The sequence below is a fragment of the Motacilla alba genome, chromosome 3 (genome assembly GCF_015832195.1).
Source record: "Motacilla alba alba isolate MOTALB_02 chromosome 3, Motacilla_alba_V1.0_pri, whole genome shotgun sequence".
Classification (NCBI taxonomy): domain Eukaryota; kingdom Metazoa; phylum Chordata; class Aves; order Passeriformes; family Motacillidae; genus Motacilla; species Motacilla alba.
In genome coordinates this window covers 1291663-1313982 of record NC_052018.1, presented here as the reverse complement: position 1 = coordinate 1313982, position 22320 = coordinate 1291663, and the positions used below count along the sequence as shown (strand labels likewise).

The following is a 22320-nucleotide window of genomic DNA, read 5'->3' as shown; positions in this document are numbered from 1 at the left end:
CCTACCCCCGGTCCCCCAAATCCACTAAAAAGCCTCTGAGCCTGCGGCTGAGGCTCCGATCTCCGACTTTTTCATGGAATCGTGGAATCGTTGAGGTTGGAAAACTTCTTGGACGCCCTGGAGTCCAACCACTGCCCTGATCCATGTCCCCCGGTGCCGCCCCCACACGGATTTAAATCCCTACAGGAATTATCCCAAATTACCCAAAATTTGGTGATGGCAAAGCCCCTTGGGAATGCCTGGAATTCCCACCCAACCCCTGCACAACCTTTTCCGTGAGGGAATCGTTCCTAATTCCAACCTGAACTTTCCCCGGCAAAACTTGGGGCTGTTCCACTCTGGCGACTCATGAATCGCAACAGAATCCCAAATATCCCCAAGTTTTTCCTCGGGGAATGCTTTTTCCCTGCAGTTTTCCATCCTCCCTATGGGATCTGCTCCACCTGAGTCCCCCCAATCCCTCAGGTCCTTCCCAGGGGTGCCAGGGCCAAACTGGGATGAGCGGAGGGGACCGAACCTCACCCTGTCCCGGGAGGAGAATCCCGGTCGGAATTCCGGGACAAACTGTGGGATTCGGGAACAGGGATTGGGAAGATGCCTGGAAGAGCCTGATTCCAGCTTGGAGAGGGCTTGGAGGGACGCGGGAGGTGTCGGGGTTGGAATGGGATGGGATTGAAGGTCCCTTCCCACCCAAAGCGTTCCAGGATTCCCTGGAGCTGCCGGGATGGATCCAGGCTGGGGTTGTGTGTCCCAGCAGGCAAATCCTGTGGGATGCAGCTCCGAGGGATCCAAGGAAAGTCCTGAGCCCCAGGGAATCCTTAGAGCCGCTTCCCGACCCCAAAGGGTCTCTGGGAGAGTTGGGATTTGGGAAAGGGCTGGAGGGCCAGGAGGCAGGGAATGGCTTCCAGTGGGAAAGGGGAGCTTGGGATTGTGGGATCTTGGGAAGGAATTCCTGGCTGGGCTGGAATTCCCAGAGAATCCCTGGATCCCTGGCAGTGTCCCAGGAAATGTTGGATGGGCTTGGAGCAGCCTGGGACTGTGGGGGGTGTTGGGGATTCTGTGATCAAGGACACTCAGGATCCATCCCGAGGGATTTTGATGGAATGTGGGGATGGAAAAGGGAAGGGAGACCCTTCCTGGAGTCCCAAATTCCCAGGGAAGCCCCTGGATCCTGAAATTCCTTCTCCAGAGAGGAGTCGGGATGGGGCTGGATCCAATGGCAGGCTGGGAGAGCTGGGAATGTGCAGCTGGAGTAGGGAAGGATCCAGGGAATCCTTGGAGCCGCTTCCCCATCCCAAAGGGGCTCCGGGAGAGCTGGGATTTGGGAAAGGGCTGGAGGGCCAGGAGGCAGGGAATGGCTTCCAGTGGGAAAGGGGAGCTTGGGATTGTGGGATCTTGGGCAGGAATTCCCAGCTGGGCTGGAATTCCCAGAGAATCCCTGGATCCCCGGCAGTGTCCCAGGGTGGCTTGGAGCACCCTGGGATGGTGGGAAGTGTCCCTGTCCAGGTGGAACGGGATGAGCTTTACGGTTCCTCCCCACCCAAACCATTCCGGGATCCTCCAGCCCTTCTCCAGCACCCAACCTCCTTCTCCAGCCTTGGATTCCAGGAGGGGCTGATGGAGGGAACCCTCTGGGCTGGGAATTTCCTCTCCATCCAGGCACCGAGGAACCGGGAATGTCCCCGGGAGGACACCCCAGGGTTCCTCCTGACCTCCCGCCGCTCTCCTCCACCGCAGCGTCCCGGCCCCAGGCGTCCCCCGAGGACCTGAAGGCGCTGCTGGGGAACGTCCAGCGGCTCAACGAGACCTTCCGCGACCTGCAGCTGCAGCTGCTGCGCCCCCCGCCCCAGGGCGACCTCCTGGAGCACATCTGGAGGCTGCAGGACCTCCTGCAGAACCACTCGGACTCGCTGTTCCTGCTGTCGGGCTCGCTCCGGAGGCTGCAGGGGCTCCTGTGGAGCCTGCAGAGCCAGGCCGGCCAGACGGAGCGATCGGTGGCCCGGCTGCGGGACTCGCTGGGCCAGCAGAGCGACGCGGCCCAGCTGGAGCTGTCGCGGCTCTCCGTGGACGCCAACAGCAGCCGGCTGCTCCTGGAGCACCACCAGCACCTCCTGGGCCACCTGGGCGGGCGGCTGGAGGCCCTGGGCGAGCAGGTGGCCCAGCTGGGCGGGGCGGTGGATTCCATGAACCGCAGCTTCTCCTACGACGTCCGCGTGCAGCATTCCCGGCTCCGGGACCTGCAGGGGCTCCTGGGCAACGCCAGCGCGGACGCGCGGGGGATGCGGGCGGCGCACGCGGCCATGGAGCGGCAGCTGAGGCTGGAGCTGGCCCTGCTCAACAACGTCACCGAGGAGCTGCGCATGAAGGACTGGGAGCATTCCGTGGCGCTCCGGAACATCTCCGTGATCCGGGGTGAGTGGTGGGAGCGGGAATGGACCCCGCGGTCCTGTGGGGGGGTCAGTCCGTCAGGGATTGGAGAATCCCTGGATTCTCCAGCTGGAGAACAGCTCCAGCGGAGTTGTTGAGGTTGGAAAAGCTCTCTGAGGTCATGGAGTCCGGCTGATCGCCACCATTGATCCATGTCCCCCCAAATCCATGTGGGTTTTAATCCTGCCAGGGATGGGGACTCCAAACCACCCCGGGCCTGTTCCAAGCCTTCACAGCGCTTTCCATGAAGGAATTGTTCCCAATATCCAACCAAAGCTTCCCTGGCGCAGCCTGAGGCCGTTTCCTCATCCTGTTTCGTGTTTCCCAGGAGCAGGTCACAGCTCCCACCTGGCTCCAACTTTTCATGGAGTTCTGGAAAGGGGAAAGGTCCCCCCTGGGGCTCCTTTTCTCCAGGCTGAGCCCCTTCCCAGCTCCCTCAGCCCCTCCTGGGGCTCCATTCCCTCCCCAGCTCCGTTCCCTTCCCTGGACACGCTCCAGCCCCTCCAGGTCTCTCCAGTCGGGAAGGTCCCAGATCCATCCCCACTCAGGTGTCTCCATCCCCTTGGACTCTCCAAATATTCCCCATCCATGGTTCGGAACCCAGCTGCCAAGGTTCCCTCAAAGCTGCCAGGAAAAACCAACCTCCCCCATCCCATCTTCTCCTCCTTTTCCAACCTCAGCCCTTCCCAAATCCTGGAATTGTTTGGGTGAGAAGGGCCCTTAAATCCCATCCTGTTCCAACTCCAACACCTTCCCCTGTCCCACCTGCTCCCAGCCCTGCCCAGCCTGGCCTTGGGCGCTTCCAGGGATCCAGGGGCAGCCATGGCTGCTCTGGGAATGCTGTGCCAGGGAGAGGAAACCAGGAGAGCCCGGTGGGAGCTCCAGGGTGGAGCAGGAGGTTGGGAGCCACTCCTGTCCCATTTTCCGCCTGTTGCACCTGCGGAGACCCCACGGGCTGTCGCTCATTCCCGATGCTTCCAGCTGGAATTCCAAGGTCCCACTCTGGATCCTACTCCGGATCCTACTCCAGATCCTACTCCAGATCCCACTCTGGATCCCACGGATTCCTACAGAGCATTCCTAGATCCCGATTCCCGATCCATTAAAACACATCCCTGCTCTCCCTGCCCCTTTTCCAGCACCCCGAGCCCTGGCTGGATCTTCCCGAGTTCCCGGCTTTTAGGATTTCTCGGCAAACAGTTCCCAATCCTGGCCCTGGATGGGTGGGAATGACCCTTCCCGGCCTCTCCCTGCCCTGTTTTCTCTCATCCCAAAAATATTTTTTCCCTCCCTATTATTTTTCTCTTCAAATTCCTTCCTCGCATTTGTCTCCCGAATATTTTCAGCTTTTGGGATTTGACCCTTTGCAGCATGAGGGATACATTTTGCCGGAATTCCAGCTGGAATTCCAAGGCCGGGGCTGGTGCCAAGGCACTTGTTCCCCTTTTCCAGCTGCTGAGCTGGAGGGCACAGGTGGTCCCCAGGAGATCCAGGAGATCCATCCCCCTGGAATAGCAGCAGCTCCTGGGGTGCTTTCCCTCATCCCTGGGGGACCTTGGCTCCCGATCCCTGTTTTTGGGATGCTGGGATCACCCTGCCCCAATTGCTTTGATATTTCCCTATTTCCCCATCCTCGGATCCCTCTCTTCCCTCCCCATCCATGGGAATGACGTCACCCTCTCTGGGATGAAGCCACCGAGGGTGGGACCCGTCACTGAGCCCTGGAATCGCGTTATCCCAAAACAAACCCCTTCCCAAGGGCCGGCACTGGATTTATCAGCCCTGACACATTCCTGGCATCCCAAACTTCCCTCTCCTCCCATCCCATGGATAATTCCTGGGGCCTCGTGCCCAGCTGGATTCATCCCAGCTCCAGATGTCCTTGGGTGAGTCCCTCCTGTTCCCGGCTGGATTTGGCCGAGCCATTCCCTGCCTGCCTGGGGGGGTCCTTTTCCTTCTCCCCAAATCCTCGGCTATCCCGAGCTCCGGATCCTGGATCCTGGATCCTGGAATTGGGCGGTGGCGGCTTGGGAAGGTCCCCAGGCTCCTCTGCAGCATCCAAGGATCGCTCCGAGCACCTCCCGTGGCTCAGGAAGGACAACACGGAGGAGTTTTGGGTCTCGGGAGTCGCCATGAGGGAGAATTCCCGGGATCCGCTCTGTGGATCCCTGGGTGGGATGTGCTGGATCCCAGCAGGTCCCAAAGGTGACGGGACGGTACCATCCCTCAGGAAATGCCTCATTCCTCTGGGATTGGAGGGTGGGAAGCAGGAATGGGATTTCCCAGGTGCGACCCTCAGGAACTGTGGGGTGGGAAGAGATGGGAATGCTCCGGACTCTCTCCCAGCCGGCATTCCCGGTTTTCTTCCAGCCCAGGTGCTCCGTGTCCTGTCCCAAGGGCTGCTCCTGGCATGGGACCGTCCACGGGAGCATTCCAGAAAATCTGTGGCTGCCCCATCCCTGGAAGTGCCCTTCCCAAGGGTCTGGGATCCATTCCAAGGATCCAGAGTCCATCCCCAGGATCCAGGGTCCATCCCTGGGATCCAGAGTCCATTCCCAGGATCCAGGGTCCATCCCTGAGATCCAGAGTGCATCCTTGTGATCTGGAGTGTATTCCCAGGATCCAGGGTCCATTCCCAGGATCCGGGGTCCATCCCTGGGATCTGAGGTCCATTCCCAGGATCTGGAGTCCATTCCTCATCCCCTCAGCCCCCGGAGCTGTTCATTCCCTGGGGAAGAGCCAGCCAGGGCCAGTAATTCCCTATTTCCCATCATCCTTTCCGATCCCAAAACGTCTCCAGCTTGGGATGTTTCCCAACCTTGACGTGGTTCAGGATCTCAATCAGGACCCCACTCTGGATCCCACTCCAGATCCCACTCCAGATCCCTCTCCGGATCCCACGGATTCCTACAGAGCATTCCCAGATCCCGATTCCTGATCCATTAAAACACATCCCTGCTCTCCCTGCCCCTTTTCCAGCACCCCGAGCCCTGGCTGGATCTCAGCTTCCCGAGTTCCCAGCTTTTAGGATTTCTCAGCAAACAGTTCCCAATCCTGGCCCTGGATGGGTGGGAATGACCCTTCCCGGCCTCTCCCTGCCCTGTTTTCTCTCATCCCAGGAATATTTTTTTCCCCCGTTATTTTTCTCTTCAAATCCCTTCTTCCCGTTTTTTTTTGTCTCCTGATTATTTTCAGCTTTTGGGATTTGACCCTTTGCAGGATAAGGGATAAATCCTGGGATTGGGATTTTCTGCGTGTTCCTGGGATTTTACCAAAATCCTGCTGCCAATCCTCTCCTCAAGGATCATCCCCAGAATTCCCAGAGGATCATCCCAGCTGGACAAATGGAAAGTGTCCCTGCCCCTGGATGATCCTTAAAATCCTTTCCAACCCCCAAAATTCCAGGGTTCTATGAACATTCCCAAAATGCGTATTTTCCCTGATTTCTTGCAATGGTTTCACTGGGAATGTCCCAGCTTTTGGTCCAAAGGAAAATTCCCAGAGTCACGCTCAAGCTGGAGCTTCCAGGTGAATTCTCCTGGCACTTGGAGCAGGTTGGTAGAATCCAGCTTGGAATTCAAAATCATGGAAAACTGCTTTGTCCCGGCTTTGTTCCCATGTTTCTCGGTGATCCCGGATCTCCTGGAGCTCCTTCTGCACATTCCCGACTCCAGGACGTGATTCCCGCCCTCCCGTTGTGTTCCAGGGCCACCGGGACCCAAAGGAGACCGAGGCACGGAAGGAATGGAGGGAGAGCCCGGCCTTCCCGGCCTTCCCGGGCTCCGAGGTAAGGAAAACATTCCCGGTGTCCCCAAAGCCCCCCCAGATCCCATCCGGAAATAACCCGGCTGATCCAAGCCCAGTTGGACGACTCCCGGTGATTCACCACCCACCCCTTGGCGTGTCCCGGCTCCTGACAGACACGAGGATGGATCTGCTCTCCCAGATCCTGGAACACCCATCCTGGGGGGAAAAGCGTCATGGCCCGCCGGCTCCAGGAAATCCATGCTGATATTCCCAGATTTCCAGGGTGTCCCAGCCAGGCTGGAGCAGGAATTGGCCATCCCATTCCCAAACGGAGCCTTCCCAGGCGCCAGGGCTGGAATTGCTGCTGGATCCCTCCGGCAAATCCCGGGAACCCGGCAGAGGGGCCTTGGCTCCGAGATTTTCCAGAATTTTCTTTTTCCAATGTCAGCAATGCCAATTTTCCCACACCCCCCTTCCTAATTCCATTGTTTTTGGGAGGAATTCCATTGGAAACCACCCGAGGACATTCCCACCCTGAGGAAGACTTGGCTCCAGCTGTTTCTGATTTGAAGGAAACCTGGGAATGCTGGCTCTGCTTCCAAGGGCTGGGAATGGCACGGAGCTGGGGCAGGGGACAGCTCTGTCCCGTGGAGGTGACAGGATCCATCCTGCTGGGAGCAGGGATCCACCGGGATCCCGCAGGATGGAGCTCCAGCGCCAGGACCAGGACCAGATCCAGGTTTGGAGTCATATCCAGGTCCAGGAGCAGGTCCAGGTCCAGATCCAGATGTGGATCCAGACCCAGGTCAAGGTCCAGGTCCTGATCCAGATCCAGATCTGTACTCATACCCAGGTTAAAGTCTGGGTCCAGGTTCAGCTCCAGGTCTAAGCCCAGGTTCAGGTCCAAGTCCAGGCCCAGATGTCAATCCAGATCCGTGTCAAGTTCAATGTCCAGGACCTGGTCAAGATCCAGAACAGAATCAGGTCCCGATTCAGATCTGGATCCACATCCAGGTTCAAGACCAGGTCCACATCCAGGACCAGTCTCAGGATCAGGCCCAGGTCCAGGATCAGGTCCAGGCCCAGGTCCAGGATCAGGTCCAGACCAATCCCTGTTATCTCCCGCTCCAAACCCACCCCGCAGGACTCTGGATGTCAGAGGCAGGTCCAGACCCAGATCCAGACCCAGACCCGGATCTGGATCCAGACCCAGACCCAGATCCAGATCCAGATCCAGACCCAGCCTCAGGTCCAGACCCAGATCCAGATCCAGATCTGGATCCAGACCCAGATCCAGACCCAGACCCAAACCCAGATCTGGACCCAGACCCAGATCCAGACTGAGACTCTGACACAGACCCAGACCCAGATCCAGACCCAGACCCAAACCCAGATCTGGACCCAGACCCAGATCCAGACTGAGACTCTGACACAGACCCAGACCCAGATCCAGACCCAGACCCAAACCCAGATCTGGACCCAGACCCAGATCCAGACCGAGACTCTGACCCAGACCCAAACCCAGATCCACATCTAGATCCAGACCCAGACCCAGATCCAGACTGAGACTCTGACACAGACCCAGACCCAGATACAGATCCAGATCTGGATCCAGACCCAGATCCAGACCCAGACCCAAACCCAGATCTGGACCCAGACCCAGACCCAGATCCAGATCCAGATCCAGATCCAGACTGAGACTCTGACACAGACCCAGGTTCAGGTCCAGATCCAGATCCAGATCCAGATCGAGACTCTGACCCAGATCCAGACCCAGATCCACATCTAGATCCAGACCCAGATCCAGATCCAGATCCAGTCTGAGATTCTGACCGAGATCCAGACCCAGACCCAGATCCAGATCTGGATCCAGACCCGGATCCAGATCCAGATCCAGACCGAGACTCTGACCCAGATCCAGACCCAGATCTACATCTAGATCCAGACCCAGACCCAGATCCAGATCCAGACTGAGACTCTGACACAGACCCAGACCCAGACTCAGATCCACATCTAGATCCAGACCCAGACCCAGACTCAGATCCACATCTAGATCCAGACCCAGACCCAGATCCAGATCCAGTCTGAGATTCTGACCGAGATCCAGACCCAGACCCAGATCCAGACCCAGATCCAGACCCAGACCCAGACCCAGATCCACATCTAGATCCAGACCCAGACCCAGATCCAGATCCAGATCCAGTCTGAGATTCTGACCGAGATCCAGACCCAGACCCAGATCCAGATCCAGTTCCAGCTCCAGATCCATGCCTGGAATCCTCTGCTCCAAGGATTCTTGGAGGCACCGTGGCCTTTGCTGGGACTGCTTTGGGCTGAAACCCTGGGATTTTGGGATCGCTCCTTCCCAGGCCCAGCCCAGCGAGGCAGAGCCAGCCTGGAAATCCGATCTCCCTCAGCCAGGCCCTCCAGCTGCCCGTGTTCCTTCTCCCTCCAGCTGGAATTTCTGGCACTGACGGACTCGTGGCTGTTTTTCTTGGGTGTAACAACCCTCGGAATTATATTGGCTCTTTTCCTTGGTTTTCCTTTTTTCCCCCCATTTTTTTCCTTGTTCAAACAGAAAAACAAAGCAATCCCAGGGGGGGTCACCTTCAGGAAGAGTTGTGGGAAGAGCCACGATTTTTTAGGTCTTTTCCAGGAGTTTTTTGGGATGCAGGCACCACCCTTTGGATCTGAGAAGGTCGGGTTCAGGTGTATCCCTGGAAAAATCCCCTTTTCCATGGAAAATCCACCCTCCTGCCCCCGCCCCGCAGGAAGCCAGGTCCTGATCCCTCCTCGGGATGGACACAGACGGGAAAGATCGGAGCTGGGGACAATCCCCGCTGGAGCTGGGGCTGGAATTCCCCCTGGAGGATTTTTATCCCCGTAAACCGGAGGAAAATCGTGACTAAGTTTGGAGAAGCCCGGCCCAGGAAGGGCGGGAGCAGCGGTGCCCGGGGAATCCAGGGCTCCCTCCACACGGACAGAGCCAGGCTTAAATCCTGGTGGATCTTCGGATCCGAGCCCGGCTCAGGCTCGGGATGAGTCCCAGCTGGATTGATCCCGTGGGATCATCCCAGATGAGTCCCAGCTGGATTGATCCCGTGGGATCATCCCAGGGTCCCCGCAGATCCCGTCTCCAGCACAGGGTCCCTCCCTCCACCCCGGAGCCAGAGCTGGATCCAGGTCCAGATCCCAGCTGGAATCCCGGACCAGATGCAGACCCAGGTCCAGATCCAAGCCCAGATGCAGACCAGGTCCAGACCCAGACCAAGGTCCAGACCCAAATTCAGGACCAGAACCAGGTCCAGGACCAGATCCACAACTGGATTCAGGTCCCGGTCAAGGGTCAAGATCAGGAGTAGATCCAGTTCCAGGACCAGGATCACGTCCATGACCAGATCCAGGTCCAGGCCCAGGTCCAGGCCCAGGAGCAGATCCTGATCCAGATCCAGGTCCAGGTGCAGGTGCAGGTCCAGGCCCAGGCCCAGGAGCAGATCTAGATCCAGGTCCAGATCCCGGAGCAGGACCAGGAGCAGATCCAGATCTGGGTCCAGGCCTAGGTCCAGGACCAGGAGCAAATCCAGGAGCAGGTCCAGGTCCAGGTCCAGGTCCAGGTCCAGGTCCTGGCCCAGGTCCAGGCCCAGGAGCAGATCCTGATCCAGATCCAGGCCCAGGTCCAGGCCCAGGAGCAGATCCTGATCCAGATCCAGGCCCAGGTCCAGGCCCAGGAGCAGATCCTGATCCAGATCCAGGCCCAGGTCCAGGCACAGGAGCAGATCCTGATCCAGATCCAGGTCCAGGTCCAGGTCCTGGCCCAGGTCCAGGCCCAGGATCAGATCCTGATCCAGATCCAGGGCCAGGTCCAGGCCCAGGTCCAGGCCCAGGAGCAGATCCTGATCCAGATCCAGGGCCAGGTCCAGGTGCAGGTCCCACATGGACGGATGTCACCTCCAAGGTTCGGATGTGTCCCTTCTGAGGGAATTCCCAAACTCCAGCCCCTATTCCCACCTTTGGAGGTGGGGAATGCTCACACCAGGGCGTTCCATCCCCCTCCTTCTCCAGCCTGGAGACCTGGGGCTCCCGGGGGACACATCCCGATTCCTTGGGATGGATCCTGGTTTTCCTTCCTTGATCTCCAGCCTTGGAGCCCAATTTAGGGTCCATCCCAGCCTAAGGATGCTCGGGAATTCCTTAGCACACGGATAAATCCATCCTGGATCCCAGGGAAGCACAGGGGAAGGATGGGCCGGACTCTCTGGGAGCTCCCGGTGTTCCCAGGCACGTCGGGATTGTGGAATTCTGCCGGAACCGGCTCATTTTGTGTCCTGGTCCTCATTCCAGGGTTTCCCGGGGAGCGGGGACTGCCCGGCCCGCGCGGATTGAAGGGGGACCAGGGAGAGCTCGGCCCTCGCGGCCCCGCGGGAATGCGCGGATTCAAAGGTACGGACGCGGATCCCGGCGGGGATCCGGGAGCAGATGGGCTCTGGAGATCCCGGGATGAGGGGCGGAGCCCTGGAAGGGAGACTGGGGGATCCTCTGGCTCGGGATCTCCTGGAGGAACGGGAATCCCAACAATTCCTGCACCAACGCCGCTCCACCGCGGAGGGAATGGATGGATTTGGGATATGCTCCCATTCCATGGCGTTCCGTGAGGGCCTCCAGAGCTGTGCTCCCGCTCCTGGCTCCGGCAGGGATTTGGGAATAATCTCCCGGGGTTTTCTGTTTGCTGCCGTCCCGGGAAAACTGTGGGAGTAGGAAGTCAGAGTTTAGCGGGACACGGCTGTCCCTGGACACCTGGGATGGGAAATTCCCAGCTGCAACCAAAACCAGGATGGAAAACCCAAAAATGCCCTTTGTGTCCCAAAATTCCTGCTGGGGAGGAGGGAAGGGAAAACACCCCGGGAAGAGCTGGGAGTTGTAGGGAACAGAAACATGCAGGGGTTTGGGATTGGGACTGGGATTGAGATTGGGATTGGGATTGGGATTGGGACTGGGACTGGGATTGGGATTGGGATTGGGATTGGGATTGGGATTGGGATTGGGATTGGGATTGGGACTGCGACTGGGATTGGGATTGGGACTGGGATTGGGTGGGAAAGGATCTTAAAGATCCTTGAATTCCACGCCCTTCCATATCTTCCACTATCCCAGGTTGCTCCAGGAGGTTGGGAAACCCCTGGATACATCCCCAGAGCACCAGGAAGGTCAGGATTTTCTCACTGGCTCATGCCGAAAGCTCCCTAAATCCAGAAAATTATCCCAAAATTCCCCGGCTGGTTGGGTTGGGATTCACCGGCCCGATGCCGGATTTGCTCAGCAAGGAATCATGGAATTGTTGAGGCTGGAAAAGTTCTCAGAGTCCAACCATTCCCACTCCGATCCACATCTCCGACCGCCACATTCCCATGGATTTGGATCCCTCGGGAATGGGGGCTCCACCTCTGGTCTCGATGGTCCCTGAGGGCTTTTCCAACCTCAACAATTCCATGAAAACCCCAAAGCCGTTCCCAGATCCCGTCCCCGTCCCAGGGATCCCTGGTGTCCCACATGGATGGGGGTCACTCCCCGGGCTCCGATGTGTCCCCCCAAAAATCCATCCCCACCTCCCTCCCCCTGGAGTTCGGGAATGTCGGATCCGGGGGTTCATCTGACCCCTTTTCCAGCAGAATTCCAGCCCCTCTGGCAGCGCTCTGGCAGTTTATGGGATTCTCTGGAATTTATGGGAACCAGAGCCGGGCCCGGGCACGGATCCAAAGCCAGGCTTTGCCCTAAACCCCGGATTTCTGCAGGACCCTTCTCCAGGGACTTCCTGCCGAGCACAGGAGCCCTCGGTTCCTCGGGAATTGCATCCCAGGAATCCTGGCGTGGGGGCTTTAGGCGTGGAGGAGCCTCCTCATGGAAAATTCCAGGTTTAAACCTCTCCCCAAGTGGCTCTGGCCTGGCAGAGGAAAGGCAAATTCCCGAGTCCTTTTCCTCGTCGGTATTGTCCTGTTTTCGATGGATTCTTCCTCAAAATGACCCCAGTGGAGGATTTTTTTCCCTCACTTCCAAATGGGAATAATTATCCTGGGAAGCGAGGACAGGTCCGCCCTCCCCACTTTTCCGTGGAAAAGGTCGTGAGGGGAATAGTCTCAGGAGGAAAAAGCAGGAAAAATCCAAGCTGGGATCGGGATTTAGGGATAAATTCAGGGGGATAAGAGAAAATTCCCTCCGGAACATGCCGAGGGTGGAGTTTTTGGGAATGTTCCTGGAGGCAGAACCTGATTCTACCCAGAAAAATGGGATTGGCGGATTCTCCTGGGGCTTTTCCGAAGATTTTGGGATCCATCCATCCCAGCAGATCCGTGGGAAGAGCTGAGGGTCTCTGTCACCGTGTCTGGGCCCACATTTTGTGCCCAATCCCAAAAAAAAAAAAGCTGGGAAAACGGCCTGGAATGCTTTGATGGTGGCTGGGGGAAGGCACCGGGCAGGATGGAACGGGAGAGGCTTCTCCCAAATTCCCGGCTCTGTCCCAGCCCCGAGGCTCCATCCAGGCTCTCAGGGGATTGGATCCCATTTTCGGGATCTTCTCCAGCCCCAACACCTCAGGAGCTGCAGTCACCGAGTTATTCCCACCAGAAAATTCCTGGGAAGAGAGGAGAGGTGGGAAAAGGGGGAGAGAGGGAGACAGAGAAGCCGTGGCAGCCCCTGGATCCCTGGGAGTGTCCCAGGAAAGGTTGGAGCACCCTGGGAAGAGCAGGAGGTGTCAGGGTTGGAATGGGATGGGATTGAAGGTCCCTTCCCACCCAAACCGTTCCGGGATTCCCGGATTGCTGCTGCTCTCGGAGCGGTGATGGAAACCGGGACAAGCTGGGGATTTGGGATTTTAGGATGGGAATCCTCTTCCACATTGCACCATCCCAGGGATGATCCAAATCCACCCTTGGACACTGCCAGGGATCCAGGAGCTTCCCTGGGAATTCGGGACTCCAGGAAGGGTCTCCCTTCCCTTCTCCATCCCCACATTCCATCAAAATCCCTCGGGATGGATCCTGAGTGTCCTTGATCCCAGAATCCCGGAATGGTTTGGGATGGGATCCATGGACCTTCAATCCCATCCCAGGGACACTTCCCGTGATCCCAGGGTGCTCCAAATCCACCCTGGGACACTGCCAGGGATCCAGGGATTCTCTGGGAATTCCAGCCCAGCCGGGAATTCCTTCCCAAGATCCCACAATCCCAAGCTCCCCTTCAACACTGGAAGCCATTCCCTGCCTAGCTCCAGCCCTTCCCCAAATTCCAGCTCTCCCGGAGCCCCTTTGGGATGGGGAAGCGGCTCCAAGGATTCCCTGGATCCTTCCCTGCTCCAGCTGCACATTCCCAGCTCTCCCAGCCTGGCTCCAGGACATCTCCATGGGCTCCTCTGGAATTTCTCCTTCCGGAGTCTCACCTGCGTGGGTCCATCCCCCTTCTCCTGCCACCTTAATTTCGGGATCATCCCAGGACGAGTCCGTTTCCCGGGATCACTCCAACCTCTCCTCAGCCCCGTTTTGGGAATGAACCCACCAAGCGCGGAACTGTCGCTTCCCAATCCCGATTTCTGGGCGTGCGGAGCAGGGGCTGCATCCCTGGCCCCATTCCCGGGAGTTTCCATCTGGATCCCATCAGCTCCATCCCTTTCCCCCATCCCACACAGCCCGCGGGACCAATCCCGCTCTCCCGCAGCCTCCCAGGGAAAGGGCCGGAATTTCCTGCCCAGCTCGGCCTTTTTTGGGATTGGTTCACATCCGATGTTTTCCTTTCTCCCGGATTTTCGGGGGTTGTTTGTTGTTTCTGGAGGCCGGAGCATCCCCGAGCCTTTCCTTGGGATCGGGCCAGGCTTGGCCGAGCCGGGATCAGCAAATCAGGGCCGGGAAAAGCTGGGAATGAGGGAGGAGGAGGCTCCGGGAGAGCCAAGGAATGTCCGAGCTCGTTAGTGAGCTCATTAACGGAGTACTGAAAAATAATTGGGATATGGAATCATTCCCGGGATATGGAATCATTCCCAGGATATGGAATCGTTCCCGGGATATTAAACCATGATTGGGATATGGAATCATTCCCGGGATATGGAATCATTCCCGGGATATGGAATCGTTCCCGGGATATTAAACCATGATTGGGATATGGAATCATTCCCGGGATATGGAATCATTCCCGGGATATTAAACCACGATTGGGATATGGAATCATTCCCAGGATATTAAACTACAATTGGGATATGGAATCATTCCCGGGATATTAAACCATGATTGGGATATGGAATCATTCCCGGGATATGGAATCATTCCCGGGATATTAAACCACGATTGGGATATGGAATCATTCCCAGGATATTAAACTACAATTGGGATATGGAATCATTCCCGGGATATTAAACCATGATTGGGATATGGAATCATTCCCGGGATATGGAATCATTCCCGGGATATTAAACCATGATTGGGATATGGAATCATTCCCGGGATATGGAATCATTCCCGGGATATTAAACCACGATTGGGATATGGAATCATTCCCAGGATATTAAACTACAATTGGGATATGGAATCATTCCCGGGATATTAAACCATGATTGGGATATGGAATCATTCCCGGGATATGGAATCATTCCCGGGATATTAAACCACGATTGGGATATGGAATCATTCCCAGGATATTAAACTACAATTGGGATATGGAATCATTCCCGGGATATTAAACCATGATTGGGATATGGAATCATTCCCGGGATATGGAATCATTCCCGGGATATCAAACCATGATTGGGATATGGAATCATTCCCGGGATATTAAACCATGATTGGGATATGGAATCATTCCCGGGATATTAAGCCATGATTGCGATATGGAATATGGAATCATTCCCAGGATATGGAGTCATTCCCGGGATATTAAACCATGATTGGGATATGGAATCATTCCCGGGATATGGAATCATTCTTGGGATATTAAACCATGATTGGGATATGGAATCATGACTGGGATATGGAATCATTCCCAGGATATGGAATCATTCCCGGGATATCAAACCATGATTGGGATATTGAATATGGAATCATTCCTGGGATTTTAAACCACGATTGGGATACGGAATCATTCCCAGGATATGGAATAATTCCCAGGATATTAAACCACGATTGGGATATGGAATCATTCCCAGGATATGGAATCATTCCCGGGATATCAAACCACGATTGGGATATGGAATCATTCCCGGGTTACGGAATCATTCCCGGGATATCAAACGGGTGGGAATGTTTATCCAGCTGCTCCGACCCCCTGGCATGGCCCTTTCCCACAGATAGCATTCCATGATTTCCTGGCGCTTCCTCAGGGATTGGGGAATCCCCACCCCTGACCCCCAGATGAGGCGTTTTTAGCCCCAAGCGGAGTTTCCCACCCCCAAGTCGGGAATTTCATCCCAAAATCCAGCGGATTTGTTGCCCTTTACGGGATCTGCAGCCAGGAATTCCAGGAGCGCCCGGCCTTCGTCCTCCCTCCGCCCCGGGACGCGTTCCCGGAGGGGTTTTGGGATTTCCCATTTCTGGGGGCAGGGATGGGGATTGGGATATTAGGAGCGATGGTGGCTCGGGGGGTCAAGGGGGGATGGGGATTTCTGGGAATTTCTGGGAATTTCTGGGAATTTCTGGGAATTTCTGGGAATTTCTGGGAATTTATGGGGATTTCTGGGGGTCCAGGGACATCATAGAGGGATGGGGATTTCTGGGAATTTCTGGGAATTTCTGGGAATTTCTGGGGATTTCTGGGGATTTCTGGGAATTTCTGGGGATTTCTGGGAATTTCTGGGAATGTCTGGGGGTCCAGGGGCATCAAAGAGGGACAGGGATTTCTGGGAATTTCTGGGGATTTCTGGGAATGTCTGGGGGTCCAGGGCCATCAAAGAGGAATGGGGATTTCTGGGAATTTCTGGGGATTTCTGGGAATTCCTGGGGATTTCTGGGAATTTCTGGGGATTTCTGGGGGTCCAGGGCCATCAAAGAGGGACAGGGATTCCTGGGGATTTCTGGGAATTTCTGGGAATTTCTGGGAATTTCTGGGAATTTCTGGGGATTTCTGGGAATGTCTGGGGGTCCAGGGCCATCAAAGAGGGATGGGAATTTCTGGGGATTTCTGGGAATTTCTGGGGATTTCTGGGAATTTCTGGGGATTTCTGGGAATGTCTGGGGGTCCAGGGCTGTCAAAGAGGGATGGGGATTTCTGGGGATTTCTGGGAATTTCTGGGAATGTCTGGGGGTCCAGGGGCGTCAAAGAGGGACGGGGATTCCTGGGGTCTGGGGGCTGTGGGGGGCTCAACGATCCCCAAAAATTCCGTCTCCTCTCTTCCCAGGCGAGCGCGGCCCCAAGGGGGACAAGGGGGACAAGGGGGACCGAGGAGCCGCTGGTGGCACCGGTGAGTTCCCGGCGCGCCCCACGGAGATCCCGGCGCGGAATTTGGGGAGATTTTTGGGAATTGGGAGCCCGGGGAGGGGAAACCCCCGATGAAAAGAGGAATTCCCGATGCTGGGAAAACCATCCCGGGGTTCTCCTGCCCGGGCGAGGAGGAGCCGGAGCCGGGGGAGGTGGGAGGGGAAGGGAAAGGACCAGGAATGCCGGAGGGGGGAGGTTGGGAATGCCGGCGGTGTCCTCCAGGTGTGGGACACCCTTCCTGCCACCCCAAGGACATCCCAGCCTGGGGACATTCCCCCTGGAATCCCAGGGACATCCCATGGAATTCCAGGGATGTCGCTCCTTGGGGACATTCCCCATGGAATTTCAGGGACCTCCCATCCTGGGGACATTCCCCATGGAATTCCAGGGACATCCCAGCCTGGGGACATTCCCCCCGGAATTCCAGGGACATCCCAGCCTGGAGACATTCCCCATGAAACTCCAGGGATGTCGCTCCTTGGGGACATTCCCCATGGAATTCCAGGGATGTCGCTCCTTGGGGACATTCCCCATGGAATTTCAGGGACATCCCAGCCTGGGGACATTCCCCCTGGAATCCCAGGGACATCCCAGCCTGGGGACACCAACCCTGGAGATGCCACCATGGATGACGTCGCCATGGATGACATCCCAATGGCTGCTGTCCCCACGGCTGGTGACTCCATGGATGACATCCACATGGACACTGTCCCCATGACTACGTCCCCATGGCTGCTGTCCCCATGGCCGTGGCTGCTGTCCCCACCATGGCTACTGTCCCCACGGCTGCTGTGCCCACGGCCACTGTCCCCATGGATTACATCCCCATGGTTAATGTCCCCACGGCCGCTGTCCCCACGGCCGCTGTCCCCGTGTGCGGTGTCCCCGTGTCTGGTGTCCCCGTGGCCGCTGTCCCCGTGTCCGGTGTCCCTGTGTTCGCTGTCCCCGTGGCCGCTGTCCCCGTGTCCGGTGTCCCCACGGCCGCTGTCCCCGTGTGCGCTGTCCCCGTGTCCGCTGTCCCCATGGTTAATGTCCCCGTGTCCGGTGTCCCTGTGTTCGCTGTCCCTGTGGCCGCTGTCCCCGTGTCCGCTGTCCCCGTGGCCGCTGTCCCCGTGTGCGGTGTCCCCACGTCCGCTGTCCCCGTGTGCGGTGTCCCCGTGTCCGGTGTCCCCATGGTTAATGTCCCCGTGTCCGGTGTCCCTGTGTTCGCTGTCCCCGTGGCCGCTGTCCCCGTGTCCGCTGTCCCTGTGGCCGCTGTCCCCGTGTGCGGTGTCCCCGTGTCCGGTGTCCCTGTGTTCGCTGTCCCCGTGGCCGCTGTCCCCGTGTCCGGTGTCCCCACGGCCGCTGTCCCCGTGTGCGGTGTCCCCGTGTCCGCTGTCCCCGTGTCCGGTGTCCCCACGGCCGCTGTCCCCGTGTCCGGTGTCCCCACGGCCGCTGTCCCCGTGTCCGGTGTCCCCGTGTCCACTGTCCCCATGGTTAATGTCCCCGTGGCCGCTGTCCCCGTGTGCGGTGTCCCCGTGTCCGGTGTCGGCGGTGTCTGACGGCGGTGGCGCAGCTCCGGCCGAGGGCGCGGTGCGGCTGGTGAACGGCTCCGGGGCGCACGAGGGGCGCCTGGAGATCTTCCACGAGCGCCGCTGGGGCTCGGTCTGCGACGACGGCTGGGACGGGCGCGACGGCGACGTGGCGTGCCGCATGCTGGGCTTCCCCGGCGCCGCCGACGTCTTCCGCATGGCGCGCTTCGGACAAGGTGCGCCGCCCCGGGATCCGGAACGGGACTCGGGATTGGGGACGGGATTCGGGATTGGGAACGCGATTCGGGATTGGGAACGGGATTCGGGATTGGGAACGGGATTCGGGATTGGGAACGGGATTTGGGATTGGGAATGGCTCCTCGGGATTGGGAACGGGATTCGGGATCCGGAACAGCTCCTCAGGATTGGGAACGGCTCCTCAGGATTGAGAACGGGATTCAGGATCGGGAACGGGATTCGGGATTTGGGAACGGGATTCGGGATTGGGAACGGGATTCGGGATTGGGAACGGGATTCGGGATTGGGAATGGCTCCTCAGGATTGGGAACGGGATTCGGGATCCGGAACGGGATTCGGGATCCGGAACGGCTCCTCAGGATTGGGAACGGGATTCAGAATCAGGAATGGTTCCTTGGGATTTGGAATGGTATTTGGGATCCGGAACGGGATTGGGGAACGGGATTTGGGATTGGGAATGGCTCCTTGGGATTGGGAACGTGATTCGGGATCTGGAACACGATTCGGGATTTGGGAATGGGTCCTCAGGATTGGGAACGGGATTCGGAATCCGGAACGGCGCCTCGGGATTTGGGAATGCAATTCGGGATCAGGAACGGGATTCAGGATCCAGAACGCAATTCAGGATTTGGGAACAGCATTTGGGATCGGAAATGGTTCCTTGGGATTGGGAACGGGATTCGGGATTGGGAATGGGATTCAGGATTTAGGAACGGGATTCAGGATCGGGAATGGTTCCTTGGGATTGGGAACGGGATTCGGGATCCAGAACGGCTCCTCAGGATTGAGAACGGCTCCTCAGGACTGAGAACGGGATTCAGGATCGAGAACAGGATTTGGGATTGGGAACGCGATTTGGGATCCCGAATGCGATTTGGGATTTGGGAATGGGATTTGGGATCAGGAACAGGATTCGGGATCCGGAACGGCTCCTCGGGATTGGGAACGGCTCCTCAGGACTGAGAACGGGATTCAGGATCGAGAACGGGATTTGGGATTGGGAACGTGATTCGGGATCCAGAATGCGATTCGGGATTTGGGAATGGGATTTGGGATCGGGAACGAGATTCGGAATCTGGAACGGCTCCTCAGGATTTGGGAACCGGATTTGGGATTTGGGAATGGGATTCGGGATTGGGAACGGGATTCAGGATTTGGGAATGGCTCCTCGGGATTTGGGAACGGAATTTGGGATTAGGAATGGGATTTGGGATTGGGAACGGGATTCGGGATTGGGAACGGGATTCGGGATTTGGGACTGGGATTCGGGATCCGGAATGGCTCTTTGGGATTGGGAACAGGATTTGGGATTGGGAATGGCTCCTGTGGGATCGAGAACGGGATTCGGGATTGGGAACGAGATTTGGGTTTGGGAATGGCTCCTCGGGATTGGGAACGGCTCCTGTGGGATCGGGAATGGGATTTGGGATTGGGAACAGCTCCTTGGGATTGGGAATGGCTCCTCAAGATTGGGAACAGGTCGTTGGGATTGGGAACAGGATTTGGGATTGGGAACGGCTCCTTGGGATCCCAGGGAACACTCCTGTGGAATTTGGGAACCGCTCCTCGGGATTGGGAACAGCTCCTGTGGGATTCAGGAATGGCTCCTGTGGGATTCAGGAACGGCTCCTCAGGATTCTGGATCGGCTCCTCGGGGAACCACAACCTTCCTGGCCCCGCTGGAGCTCCAGGATCCTTTGGGAGATGTTCCCTAGGACAGGGATTTGGGGGATCTGGGATCTGGGGGATCTGGGATTTGGGCTTTGGGAGATCTCGGATATGGGATTTGGGATCTGGGTGGGATTCAGAGTGAGATCGATGATCCTGGGGATCCCTTCCCGGGCTGGAGATTCCCTAATTCCTTTGGGCTCCCTGAGCGGCCTCTGCAGGCTCTCGGAGCCGGTGGATCCGGGAAAAGCCGCTCCGGGAGCGCAGCCGGAACCTTCCGGAGCTGCTGCCCCTCATTCCCGCCCCAGGAGACCTCGGGATGTCTCCTCCCACCATGGCTCCATCCATCCCACCTTTCCGGGGACACTGCCAGGGATCCAGGGATTCTCTGGGAATTCCAGCCCAGCCGAGAATTCCTGCCCAAGATCCCACAATCCCAAGTTCCCCTTTCTCAGGGAATTCCCCCCATTCCCAGCTCTCCCAGCCTGCCATTGGATCCAGCCCCATCCCGATTCCTCCTGGAGAGGGAATTTCAGGATCCAGGGGCTTCCCTGGGAATTCGGGACTCCAGGAAGGGTCTCCCTTCCCTTCTCCATCCCCACATTCCATCAAAATCCCTCGGGATGGATCCTGAGCGTCCTTGATCCCAGAATCCCAGAATGGTTTGGGATGGGATCCATGGACCTTCAATCCCATCCCAGGGACCTTTCCCATGATCCCAGGCTGATCCAAATCCACCCTGGGACACTGCCAGGGATCCAGGGATTCTCTGGGAATTCCAGCCCAGCCGGGAATTCCTTCCCAAGATCCCACAATCCCAAGCTCCCCTTTCCCACTGGAAGCCATTCCCTGCCTCCTGGCCCTCCAGCCCATTCCCAAATCCCAAATCCCAGCTCTCCCGGAGCCCCTTTGGGACCGGGAAGTGGCTCCAAGGATTCCCTGGATCCTTCCCTGCTCCAGCTGCAGATTCCCAGCTCTCCCAGCCCTGGAGCAGCTCCGGGGTGTCCAGGGCCGGATGGATCTGTGGATATTCTGTGGATATTCCATCCTTGTGGGATCCCCGGAACTTGTCCTTCATGGATGCCTGGAGTTCTGTCCCTGGAGGATCCCCGGAATTCGATCCTTGAGGGATCCCCAGATCCCCAGCTGTGTGGGATCCATGGAATTCCGGCCCTGTGGGATCCCTGTAGTTCCGTCCTTGAGGATCCCTGGAATTCCATCCTTGTGGGATCCCCAGAATTCCATCCTTGGGGGATCCCTGGAATTCCAGCCGTGAGGAATTCATGGAGTTCCATCCTTGAGGGATCCCCGGAATTCCAGCTGTGAGGGATCCATGGAGTTCCATCCTTGGGGGATCCCCAGAATTCCAGCTGTGAGGGATCCCTGGAATTCCAGCCGTGAGGAATCCATGGAGTTCCATCCTTGGGGGATCCCCAGAATTCCAGCTGTGAGGGATCCCTGGAATTCCAGCCGTGAGGGATCCCTGGAGTTCCATCCTTGGGGGATCCCCGGAATTCCAGCCGTGAGGGATCCCTGGAGTTCCATCCTTGGGGGATCTCCGGAATTCTGTCCATGAGGGTTCCCCGGAATTCCGTCCCTGGGGGATCCCCGGCATCCCGCGGTGTCCGTGTGTCTGCAGGCTCGGGGAAGATCTGGATGGACGACGTGTCCTGCACGGGCACCGAGGAGTCCCTGGAGCTCTGCAGCTTCTCGGGATGGGGCCGGACCAACTGCGGCCACGCCGAGGACGCCGGCGTGCGCTGCCGGACAGACTGACCCCGGACACACGGCTGACCCCAAACACATCCCACGGGAATGACCCCGGACACATCCCACGGGACTGACCCCGGACACACGGCTGACCCCGGACACATCCCACGGGACTGACCCCGGAGCCACACGACTGACCCCAAACACATCCCACGGGACTGACCCCGGACACATCCCATGGGACTGACCCCAAACACATCCCACGGGACTGACCCCGGACACATCCCATGGGACTGACCCCAAACACATCCCATGGGACTGACCCCGGACACATCCCATGGGACTGACCCCAAACACATCCCATGGGACTGACCCCGGACACACGCCACGGGACTGACCCCGGACACATCCCATGGGACTGACCCCAAACACATCCCATGGGACTGACCCCGGACACATCCCATGGGACTGACCCCAAACAGATCCCATGGGACTGACCCCGGACACACGCCACGACTGACCCCGGACACACACCACGACTGACCCCAAA

The 22320-nt window shown here is 57.8% G+C and overlaps 1 protein-coding gene across 2 annotated transcripts in view; it reads left to right on the top strand.

The window, feature by feature from the left end:
- The window catches only part of SCARA5 (scavenger receptor class A member 5), a 29607-nt gene extending 7771 nt beyond the window's left edge, over nt 1-21836 (top strand). For both annotated transcript variants that reach the window (XM_038133822.1, XM_038133823.1), the window contains exons 4-9: nt 1738-2412; nt 6134-6214; nt 10516-10614; nt 16544-16606; nt 18179-18370; nt 21700-21836. In XM_038133822.1, coding sequence (XP_037989750.1) covers nt 1738-2412; nt 6134-6214; nt 10516-10614; nt 16544-16606; nt 18179-18370; nt 21700-21836 — 1247 coding nt within the window. The remainder of the gene's footprint in view (nt 1-1737; nt 2413-6133; nt 6215-10515; nt 10615-16543; nt 16607-18178; nt 18371-21699) is intronic.
- The last annotated feature ends 484 nt before the right edge of the window (nt 21837-22320 follow it).